The sequence below is a fragment of the Pezoporus flaviventris genome, unplaced genomic scaffold, assembly GCF_033815535.1.
Source record: "Pezoporus flaviventris isolate CSIRO_AGI_PZ_B2104156 unplaced genomic scaffold, CSIRO_AGI_Pfla_v1 ptg000036l, whole genome shotgun sequence".
Classification (NCBI taxonomy): Eukaryota; Metazoa; Chordata; class Aves; order Psittaciformes; family Psittacidae; genus Pezoporus; species Pezoporus flaviventris.
In genome coordinates, this window is record NW_026892584.1 from 14,535,977 (window position 1) to 14,548,151 (window position 12,175).

The window sequence follows — 12,175 nt, forward strand, 5'->3', positions numbered from 1 at the left end:
GATGCTTTCCTGCTCTCAAGCTAGAGGCAGAAGACAGACCTTTGGGAGGCTTAGGAAGGAACAGGCAGCCTTACTAATCTTCTCCTATAGCCTAAGGAAAAGATTAAGGAGGGAATAACAGGAAGAATTAATTCCCCCCACTGCTCTTAACTTTTACTAGAAAGGATACTTGCCTGCCTAGCCAGCAGAAGAGAACTTTCTCACTGTTTTCACCTGATATACCACTGTATCCTAGAAATAGCTCTGCCAGCTCCTGCAGTATCACTGTAGAAGCCACCCAGAAACCCATGCAAAGAACTGTGGCATGCGTGTCTGGGGACACAAACCAAGTGAGAGACAGAGGCAGGGACCAGGCAAGAAAAGGTGGAGGGTTTTTTTCTGATGGGAAGTAAGGGGGGAATAAGAACAGGCTGAAACACTTGTTTCAAAGTGGATTTTATTCCAGGCATTAAACAGATTCTGGTACATGCTTTCTTCAAGAAAAGGGAAAACAAATCTTGGCTCCACATAAATTACATCTGGCAAAGTGTAACTTACAACTGAGTGGGGAAAATAAACCCTTTGGAATTGATTTCTGTACAACAGCAGTTTCAGCTCCTCTTAAATAAACCCGCATTGGTTCACAGCACATGAAATTACATTAGATGATCTGATACAACAATGGCTTCCTTGAGAGGTGTTAACAATGCAAATGCTCTGTCTTGACAGTCTGGGGGGCTGTTTAAAGTAAACAGGAAAACAAGGGTGAGCAGCTGTTTGTTCTGACTTAAAGAAACAAATCACTGGGCCAAATCTGAGGGCTCAGTCAGTTTGCTTTCAAAAAAACTCAACAGAATCCTTTTCTAAAACATGGCACTGCATGGACCTTGGGGAAAAAAGCACAGATAACTTCGTTCCTCTTTTCCTTCAGAGCAAGGGAAATGGAAAATATACCAATATTGATTTTGGACAAGACTTTGTGTATTCTGAGGAGAAGTTTAGCTTGGCCACGTTTGAAAGCAGCCTTTTGTAATCCACCAACTTTTTAGCAATTGCTAAAAGCCATTGGAAACCAATGGCTACCAGATGATGTGGGGCAAGGTCAGGGGTCTGCAGTGAGCCTACAGGAATGTCCTGTGAGCAGTGCTTTAGATGACAGACAAGTAAACCGTGTAGAGGTGACCTCAGGAGAACATGTCCAAAACCAGGAAGAGTTAGGCATCTGGCAGGCCCTAATGCCGGGAGCAATATAAGTTACTGACATCTAGCATATGCCCACCTTTCCCTTTTCATCCCAAGGCTAGGACATCTGAAGAAGGACAGTGTCAAATCTTTAGCTGCCCCAGCTCACAGCCCCAGATAATGCCAGTTCACACTCTGCCAGGTGGTGAGGAGTAGGAAGAGAGGCACAAATCAACACAGCTAGTCTGGGTACCTCTGCTCCAGGAGCAGTCAGAAGCCTCCAACATTGGAGCTAAGCACAAAGTCAAGGGCAGTAGCTAGTGTGCTGACAAGAGCCCTTTGAACAAGAGCTGGCCCAGAGCTTGGAGACTGTATGTAAGCAGAGCTTCTGTGGTCTGCAGCGTCAGGAGAACTGTTTGCAGAGGAGCTGGGTCTTGGTCCCAGTATGGTTATGAAGAAGGAACTGCAAAAAAGCTGCACACACAGAGTGGGAGCAAGGAGGAAGGAAGCAGTACCTGGTGGAGGAGTGAACATGCTGTTAGCTGCAACCCTTGGGCTGCTGGAGGGTGAAATGGGGGAAGCTCAGATGGTCCACTTAGGATGCATTTTATTAAGAACTTTAGTACAGTACCTGCTCAATGGTCTTTCATCTGTATTTGCATTATTTTTTTTCAAGCCAGGTATGTGAGAACTTCGCTATGTCTGTCTCCTAATGCTTAATGATGCTGTTTTGGAAGTAGCATCTCCTTCATATTCTTGCTTAAAAAAGCAGTTTCTAGTAGGATGGCATCTCTCCCCACTCATGGGTCTTGTCTGTTCTGCCCTCTTTCTATTCATAGGATTATTTCCTTTTCTTCTTTACTCTCTCCTGGCCCTAGTGGTTCAGGCCCAAAGCACCTCTACACAGGGAAAGAGAAATCTATGCAGGGTTGGTCCCCCCATTCCCACACAGAAATGCAGCTGCACAATGCAGTAAGCTTGGGACCAAAGGGAGCTGCCTCCTGAGCTTTCACAGTGTGGGCAGTTCATTCATCTGGTTAATCAGTGTCAAGATGGTGAGCTGATGTCAAAGTGAAGGGGGAAAAAGGAAGCAAGCTCTGGCCACATGACGCATTTAATTTTTTAAATAAAAGAACTGAGAACAGAAAACGAATTGTCCAGTTCTCACACAAGCACTTCTGAGCACATACAACATATGAAGAACAGTATCTGTTCTTTTGTCAACTGCTGGAGCTAATGCCAAGCTAGGAGAAAGAATTATAAAGGGATACAAACATGATCAAAAGCAGCCAGCTGTTCAGAATCCAAACGAATATCCTGTTTCTTCCACATCAGATCAGGAAGGATGCGGGCAAGCAATTGCCTACTAAAGGTCACCCGGCTATCTGGTTCCCCTGCCAGGTTCTTGGAGAGGAGGGCTGGTTTACAAAACCTAGCTCCAAGAGGAAAATTTAACAGATCTTGTAGGAAAAGGTGAAATTGTGGGGATTATTTTACTGGAATAGGTAAACTTCCCCTGGCAGGTCTGAAAATCCACACTCGGCTACAGCTGACTGGTAACTGGGAGCAGGACTGGGACGCTAGCTGGAGACACCAGTTGTCTTTGGTATTTCCAGAACACAAAAGAGAGATCTCTTGGGCAGGCCTGTGCTGTGGAAACATTTGTGCAGGGGGCATTTTCAGCTTCACCAACTAACCTGCCCATGGTTCCCATTGGAAAGAGAGCTGGGTGTCCCAGGTTGAGCAGCCCCAGGCCTTTTCACCTCCTCTGTCTCAGAGAGAGGGGGAAAAAAGAGAGGGATTGGGTGGCTTGTCATGCTGGGGTCTGTTCCATGCAGAGCTGGAGAGCCAGCGAGGAAGCTGTGCTCCTGCCCAGACAGCAGCAGGATGCCTGCAATGACCTAGAGGCTGTCCTTTCTGCCTCATGCAATGGGGTACTGGGTGGGCTCTTGCCATAGGCCTGGGCCAAGTGCAATGGCACTGTCAGCGAGTGCTGCACACAGAGCTCTGTGCATCACCTTCACCGTGGCGTGCAGCAGGCAGTGTCCATTAGCATCAGGAGAAGCAGCCAGAGAACAATCCCAGCTTCCCTGGCATCCGATAGTGTCAGCACCCATCTCTGACCAGCTCTGCAGGAATGTGGTACCCGGAACGCAGATCCAGTGGGCTGCCTGCAGGTTTGGATAACTCATGGAGGCAGGGCTGGCCTTCCACCCATAAAATAATGGAAGCAAGAATTCGACAGGGAATAGTCCCCAAAACAATCCCTGGTTATTACGCTGCTAAAACGGATCGTCCCTTTTCCAGCTCTTGTCAACATTATGCCAACCTCAGCTCATTTGGCTGTCGAGCACCCACTACAGGCAGAGGAAGGAACAGGCCCACCACAAAGAGGTTACAAACATGCCCCCAGGGTCTTCTAGCGCCGCCCCAGCCCTCCACTTATCATCATGGCTCTTCTGGCCAGTCGTCACTGAGAGAGAGACACATGCACGAATGATGCACAATGTTAGAGCAAAAAGCCAGGGAAGCCAATGAGGTACCAATGTTTGTACAAGCATTGTCTAATCTGGTGGACCAAAGGTCGTGGACTCTGCATGCAGAGGAAGGAATGGATGGATGGGGAGAGCTGCAAGGCAGTTCTGGTCACTCCAAGTGCTTGGCTGGGTCCTCCCCCCTTTCTGGGTGCAGCTGTGCATGGACATCAGCTACAAAGGAGAACTTAAGACAACAGATGGGAAGATTTCAACAACTCTCCTCATCCCTCTCACTCCCAGCTTCTCTGAAAAGCTCAGAAACAACAAGTACTCAGCTGAAATGATGACTTGCTGATGGGCACAATGAAATCATTTAGGGTCAGACATACAAAACCATTCCTCCCTTCCCGATCCCTCTCTGTTCCCAAAGTCTCATGCACAAAGAAAAAAGGAGATCTCTGTGCTACCATCATGTTGCTTGTAGCAGCTCCCACTGTTGGCCAGGTACACCTGCTTGGCAAGGGTTGGTCAGCACTCTCCCAGTCTGGTTTTCCAGGCAGAGACCACTGACAAAGTGTTGAATGAAACTGCCTTTCATCTTCCATTTCTGCAAGAAAACAGAGAAGAGACATGCTGTTACTTCAATTTCACCACAGAACTGTACCTCCAAGCAGCAGGAGAAAGACTGAGCATAAACCTCAGGTAAATCCCAGTAACTGGGGAGACTGAAAATCTAGGCATAGGCAGCATCTCTAAAGAAGTGGTTTCCTGTATTAACCAGACCTGGAGTCTGAGTTTAGATGAATTATAGGGCTAGATATTCAGAAGAATCTAGAAGGCAAACAACACAAAAATCAGCAAGTAGAGGCATTTTCAAAACCATCTAAGATCCACAGTTTCCCTGCCATTCTTTGTCCTGTATCTCTAGGCACCCAGATACCTGTCAAAACCTAAAATCCTTCTATGATTCCTTTCCAACCCATAGAAAGCAAAGCATTGAAAGCTCATCCAACATGAAAAGCAATCTATCCATAGAAAGGAAAAATCACACTTCTTGCTGCTTGACTAAATTGTATCTGTCTCCCCTCCATGTCACCTCATCTCTCAAGATTTTTATCAGCCCTACACTGAAATCTCTTCATAGCTCTGTACTCTTTTTAGCTGGCTCTTCTTCATAATTTTATCTGCCTTGCCAACATTTCAGTTTGTAACTGTCCATTTGACAGCTTTTCTGAACACAGTGCTCTGCTTTCTGCAGTACTGTCCTCTGGGTCTGCTCCCCTCAGAGCATATCCACCCTGCTTCACATGCAACCCTTTCCTGAAGGTCTCCTTTGGTCATGCTGCTTTCTAGGACAAAACATACGTCCTAACCTTGAATTGCAAATTCTGCTGGGAAAGGGCTGTAGCTTCCATCCCTGCTGGAAAGAACTTGGACCACTGTGGCTGACAGTGAAAAGAAGCAGAAATGAATCTGTAGACTTGGGATCTCACACGTGAGGCTGGCGATTTCCCTCCAGTGGGGCTGAGACCAGCAGGTCATTGGATTGAGTGTTCCAGGCTCCAGAGATTTTCCCGTCACTCTTTCCAGTCACACAGATGACTCAGCTAGGATCAGGGTCTGGGCCCTTGGTCAAAAAACAGCTTAGGAATATTACGAAGATGTTTTGGCTAACCCATGGAACTGATTAAGAAAAAGAAAGAGCTTGACAACACTGATGTACCTCAAGGCTGTTGAAGAAATTATATACAAAGGGGGAAAAAATCCTGCAATATTCAGGCAACGTCAAAACCTACAAACATTTTAATTCTTGGGTAACATGGCAAACAGATTGCCACATGCTGTGTGGTTTAAGATATCCAGTTATGTTCAGCTATTGCTGGCAGCTCTTCTCCAAATCTGTGTGCTGGTCATGTTTCTTAGAGGTCAAGGGCAGTTGCAAAGCCCAGAGTAATCTGTTGCTCCTGTATCACATATCCTTTCAAGACTAAGTATCAACAGCAGGATCACTTTGCCAGCACTGCTAGCCCTATCTGACAGGATACCACTGAAGGAGAGCTGTTTGCACAGCAAGAAGCTGGGTTTAATAGGCAAAGGAGCAAAGGAATGTAAAGAGGATTGAGAGGAAGATACAATGCAATCTGTGCACTGCAGTGCCCTCACCAGCTGCTGCAACCCCCTGCCTACACGGATCCCAGAGCCATCTGGCAGAAATCTCCCCCGAAAGAGCTGAGGAAGAGTTAATACCATAAAGCAGAAGCTGTAAGAATGGAGTGGAAAGCAGGAGGTCTTCTCCTCTGGAAAGCTGTGCACTCTGCCTAGATGGCACAATCTCTGCGCAATGATCTCCCCACCACTGCTTCCCAGGATCATAGACACCTCCATGAAGAGCCTCTTGACCGTCTCCTGCTGTGCAAAGGAAAACTCTTCCTTGACTTCCACCTTCTCCCTGCCTCTGTGTACTTGTGAATTCCCAGCCTTCTCCTTCACCTTCCCTTGCGCACGTGCTAGAAAACGCCTGCCAACCAACTGTTCCATACACCCTGTAGCTGACCAGAAGACCTTGCTGCAAAGGAGTATGCTGTTACAAGATTTGAGATAGAGGGCAAAGGCAATTACTAAGAGACACTGGTTTTCTTCCCCATGGATCTTCAGGAGACTATTAGCACCACTGGGAGGCTTGCTCATGTTATTCCTCCAGATCAGAGGAATCAGATCAGAGACCTGCTGCCATATCATCTTTTCATGCTAAGCAGGTACCCTCTGTGATGTTTGCAGGGAGAGTCAACAGCAAGAGACACAGCAGGCCACCTGCAAACACTCACCAGAGCACGTTTGCTGCTGCTAACAAAGTATACCAAATCAATCCACTTCTCAGTGAATCACACCACTGGAAAGCCCAGCATTTCAAGTCATCCCATACCCCTATGTTTGAAAGAAAGTTGGTCAAAGATGGGAAAGGGGGAGGAGGAACACTGAGAAGTGACAGAAAGATGAATATAAGGCTCATCTGGGCTGCAGGAAGGTGTAATACATGGAGCTATTATAAAGCATACTGACAGTAAAGGCAAAGTAGAGTTCCTCATCTCGCATGAAAGTGGTATCTTCAGAATGCTGGATTCCCTTTCCGGTCAGAAATTGTGCTTTGCTGCCCTCTGTGAGATAACAGAGCAACTCCCCTGACTTCACCTAAACCTTTCACTAGACCCCCCCTGCCTGACTGACCACAGGATTACCAAGGACAGCTCAACACCTAGCCCTGCAGGGACATGTCATGTCTCAGACCCTTGAGGATGGTGGGCAGTAGGAATGCGTGGAAACTGGAGACTGGATGCTCATCTCCCATTGTCACCCACCTCAGAGCTGGACAACTTAGTCTAAACTAGTCACCTGGTGACATACTTATGGAAGTGATGCCAAGGTACAGGCACCTTCTGGGAGGGTCCAGCTTTCTCCACAGACCACAAGGAGAGCCTGGACAGCTAGTTTTTGAATGACAGTGTTGATGCCCATCTTTAGGAAAAACAAATGAACAGAGAAGACATTTCCTGCACACACAACCAAACATTTCAGGCAGTCCTCTTCTGTCCTACACCCAGACATTATGACTGGCCTGCACTTGGAAGGAAAGCTTTTGGAAGATATAAGCACTGCACAGTCTGAAAAATTTTGGCTTGAAAATCCTCCTTGTTTTCCCTTTCTTGTGCAGATAGGGATAATACAATTAACTGTTGGTCAAGCTCACGAAACACAGCTGAGAAGAGCAAATTTTGTTGATTAGGACTGAGAAGCTTCACACAGAAATGTAAGGAGAGCTGATAATTGGAATAGCCAAGGATGCTGCAGTTTGTAATTGAATGTATTTGCAGAGCCATGGGCAGCCTGAATCTGGTGCTGAAGACGACGAACACTAAAATTTTAATAGAGGAGCAGACAGAGCGTGGAAAATCTTACCCCAGCATCCAGCAAGTACTGTCCCCTTTGAGCACTTCAGTTTGTAAAACTAGGAATCACAATTGAGGGAAATGCTTGTCTCCTGAAAATTGCTTTCAAGTGATGGCATAATGCCAGTATTGGTTTACTTACTTATTACCATGAAGACGCTGAGTCAGGTGCTTCCAGGACAGCCATATTTTCACTTCTCTTTTCTGATAGTCTATATAAAGCTGTGTTTCTCTGCACTTTGGGTAATAGGATACATTGAGAAGCAAGGTGGGAAAAATTCCCCAATCACATCCAAAGGCACACAGGAGTTCAGATACTGTTTGTATCACAAGAAAACTTGATGTCCTCATTTTCAGGCTGGGGCCACATTCCTTCCTTCAGCACATTTTAATGAAGTATTTTAATAGGATTTCTCAGCATGTTTCTTATTCTGTTGGGAAATACTGTGCCAATGTTTCTCATTTCCATTCTCTTGTTTAAATGTCTGACTCTCACTTTGCCTGCTATTTGTCCTCATTATAATAAAAATTAAAACACCACTCCCACTGTCAGTCAGAGCCAAAACCAAAGCTAAAGGCAATAATTTATTGTGCATTCAACTAAAAAATGCTATTCTCCAAATAACATTATGGATAACATCCATCTGTTTTGAAATCTAGTTGTAATTAGATAGAATAGCTCTTGGCTGGTCTTCTGCTAGCAGTGCCAGCTGTTGCTATTGAATGATCAAGGGGATCATGGTGCCAAATAAATTTGCTCCTGGTTCCTTTCAACCCAAGGGAGAATAGTCTGACAGAACCAAAAGCCATCTAAATTTTGACTGTTGTGTTGTATCTTCCTGCTTGCAAAGTTTTAGACTTATTTTGAGGCAATACTCCAGATAAAATTCATAATACTTCAAAGCCTCTGCTAGACTATTACATACATGGACTGTAGTTAGTACTCAAAAATAACAACAAAATTGTCTGCCCTGTGGACGTACTTAATACAAACAGCTTAGTAGCATGTGCACAGATTCAATATGTTTGAAAGCAGAAAGCAACTTTAGGAGCTGTATGGTGTTGTCATGAAGATCTAACCCACCTACTCTGGTAACACTGAAGAACAAAGCCATCATGTACCCCATCTTTTGTCAGGAATCTTGCTTTTACATCACTCATAGATGTGAAATCTAGATCCAAAAAAAGTCCAAATGTCTCCCACCACAGACCTCTGATGACAGTGACCCCAGAGATGCTCAAAGCTGGGCTTTCATCATGTCACTATCTCCTCTTAGGGTACTGTATGTGTGATGCACATTGCCAGGCTTCCCTTCCACTCAGATTACCCACTCAGGGCTCTTGCTTTTCACCTCCACCTCTCTGAAGTAGCTCAACTCCCCTTCCTCCTCTCAGCTCCTCTGACTTTGAGAAGCCCACTTGAACTGAGGAGTGGCTACACTCATGCATAGTTTGAAAACACTTTGGGCTGTGAGTACCTACAGGGAGACAGGCAAGTTGCAGGGTAACTGAGGAATTTACTCACTCCAGCTTTTCTTTCATTTCACACTATAAAGTGTCTACAGCAGTGGATGTCTCCTAGAAAATCAACCTCTTGGATACCAGGAGGAGAGAGAATAGGATAATTTGCAAAGATGACAAACTTTTAGCTGATTAAAATCCAATTTCAGTATTAACAATTACTGTTGTGTTTACAGAAGGGAGGGATCATAACAGCATTCCCTAAGATCACAACAAACTTAAGCATTGCAAGTAGAACAGGCTTTATAAGTAGAAATCTGAAATGGCAGTGTGGGACTTCCGGAAAAAAAACTGACATTTCAGAGCATTTCAACCTAAATTAGAAGAAAAATTCAAATGCACTTCTCCCACCTCACCCTTTCAGCCACAAGGCAGTTTGGAATGGCAGCTGTGATTAAAATCAGTCTGTAATTACTGGAAATGCTTAAACAAAATCTTTGCTTACAGTCAGTTGGCCAAATCATCTGCTAGGTCAAGTCCTTGATTTAAGTGCAGTTTGTTCACGTAAGGTAATGGAAAACAACAGATCACATCCTTAAGCGTGTATGCATGTCTTTATAATGAGCCTGTATATAATCAACACATCAAGGCTCAATAAATCCTATTCCAGCAGGAGAACAAGCCTGCTTGTGTAAGTGTGGATTAATCGCTCTTCTGGTTATAGCGCTTGGACTCCACCCCCCTTCAAGGGACTCTTGTACTTCCATGAGAGGGAGGTGGGGAAAGACAGCTGATTTTGGCAGCTGCTGAAGTCCTCTGCTGCCAGGGAGGAAAATGCTGCAAGGCACCGAAGGGGAGGCTAAGTGACCTAATTACACAGCAAGGGGGTGAGTGATTGCCAACAAGAAAAGAGAGCAGGCAAGCACAGCCCACTTGGGATATCCTTGCAAGGCTAATCCAAACTCAAGAGTTTTCCCAGCGTGCTCATGGTGACAACTCTTCAAGACATTTCTGCATTAACCAGCTCTCCAGAGGAATGTCTACACAGCCTTTCCATAAATGGGCAAGAGTGGATTTCAGTGCTTTCTTTCAGAAGTAACTGAGCTCAGAGATTCCTGTAGCATTAAGAAGTACTGACAAAAGAGGATGCTGCTGAGGACTGGCAACAGGCTGAGCAGTCTCCTACCTTTGGGTTATCGAAACAATAGATGTATCAGAAAACACAGAGTCAACGTAGCCTCAGGTGGCAGAAAAAGTGCTCTCTCTTGATGTAGAGGAAAGCACAGGAGCTAGGGATGAAACAAGCCCAGTCCACTGCCCACTAGTGCTGTGTTGTCACCTGTTGGGTTTTGCCCAATTCTGAAAAAAAGGCACATCACATCTCTGTGAGGTCATCCTGGCCATCACAGAGGCCATCTCCTACCTAGTGCTGTAAGGCAAAAATCACTGATCTGTCCTGATAGACCAGGGATGGACATCTTGGAAACAGCATAAGAGTCACAGAACTGCATTTTGTTGGGATGACTGCTGCTGTGTATTTTCCCTCAGGGAGCAGTTAGGCTGGAATATATGGTGCTCTGTCAGTCAGTATTTCTCAAGTGAGTTACACATGTTCAGTTTTAAATGCCTGTTCACATGCCCAAAGACAGCGCAAAGAACACATTTCTCTCACTTCCAAATAAGTAAACAGATGATAGCACACATCACCCTTCCCTTGGGTATTTCAAAGCATTTGCTTCTTATCTACCTATCTCTGATGCTGTGGTCCATCCATATATCAGTCTGGCTGAACATAAATGTATCCAAGAGTGAGGCTGGAGTGCAACTGAGCTGGAGCTACCCATGCTGCTGAGGGCCCAGGCAGAGTAGACATCCACACACTAATATGATCTGTGCTCCCCACTTTGGTCACAGGCAATCTCATATATCTGAGCTTATAAAAGACACCAAAGAGGGAGATGCAGAAGTTAGAAGGGACTTTTATATACTTTGATAGTACCAGGTTCATCCCTGCAGGCTGCACTGATTAGTTGGAACACTGGTGAAGGGATTAAAAACCGGTGCAGTTACGTACCTGTCTGCCATCTTTTTGATTGCAGGCTTCCAATGTGATTTGAGAGCCAGTAGAGAAGGAGGTAATGGAAATACACTTGTCCTGCTGTCTAATTAAAGGGTCACTGAATACCCACTCCTTCGGCATAAGAAAAAAAAAGGTTCTATTAGGATCATAATGGTGATCAGATGGGGAAGGAAAAGCGTGATCTATCAGATATTTCAAAACCTGTATCCTTTGTTCAGCTCTCACCAAAGACCCCCAGCAGCAGTCTTCACCTGATCAGAAGTTTATGCTCAGGCTTTGTGCATCATGACAATTTCAAAGCCTGCAGCTGGCTCTCATAAGCACCTGAGCTGCCTGATTAACCTTGGACCCCATGCAACTCCCCACCTACAAAGCAGGGAGGACTCTGAGCCAGATTTACATGACATGCAACTGCTTCTGCATATTTTACACAGGAGACGTGCTCTGTAACAGGTATCTGGGACCTGCAGATTATCAAGCAAAGCAAAACATGTGCAAGTGTATCCGTGGGCTAATATATATCACTGGCACACACAAAGCACAAACCACTTCATTTTTCCCTCCTCTCACTAGATGGATACCCAACCCAATCCACTAATAATATTATACTTTCCCCAAGGAAGAAATGAAAAATGCAATAAGTTTCAGAGGTTTCAAATGGTAATGGCATAGAACGAGTCAGATTGAATGGCATATTGAATTTGGCTGCAAACTAGTTTCCAACAGTTAACAGATGTGAATATGTATTTTCTGGCATGAGATATCCTACTGTGACCTTTAACTTCCTCAAGCTGCTTCCCTGCTGCTTTCAGTCAGCAAAAGAGGCTGAGTGCCGATCTTCAGCTGATACAAACCAGCATAGCTCCACTGCAGTTAGAAGAGCTGCGCGAAATTACTACATGTGAGGTCTTGGTTATTCAAACTCTATTTGGGCTTTATACTGAAACACATCTGTAAAACAGCATAATTTCATCCATCTGCAGCTACAGATGAACTGATAGTCCAAGAAAAGATTCTGATCCTGGGAAAATCTCTTACCAATGTGCCAGGGT

General features: G+C 45.1%; 1 protein-coding gene across 3 annotated transcripts in view; it reads right to left on the reverse strand.

Moving 5' to 3' along the window:
• Nucleotides 1–418: 418 nt before the first annotated feature.
• Nucleotides 419–12,175, reverse strand: part of GALNT16 (polypeptide N-acetylgalactosaminyltransferase 16) — a 72,983-nt gene continuing 61,226 nt past the window's right edge. For 2 of the 3 annotated variants that reach the window (XM_061463262.1, XM_061463265.1), the window contains exons 14-15: nucleotides 11,118–11,234; nucleotides 419–4,245 (exon numbers count right to left, since the gene is read on the reverse strand). In XM_061463262.1, the coding sequence (XP_061319246.1) occupies nucleotides 4,108–4,245; nucleotides 11,118–11,234 (255 nt within the window). In that variant the 3' untranslated portion in view covers nucleotides 419–4,107. The remainder of the gene's footprint in view (nucleotides 4,246–11,117; nucleotides 11,235–12,175) is intronic. The other variant, XM_061463263.1, reaches the window with a different exon arrangement.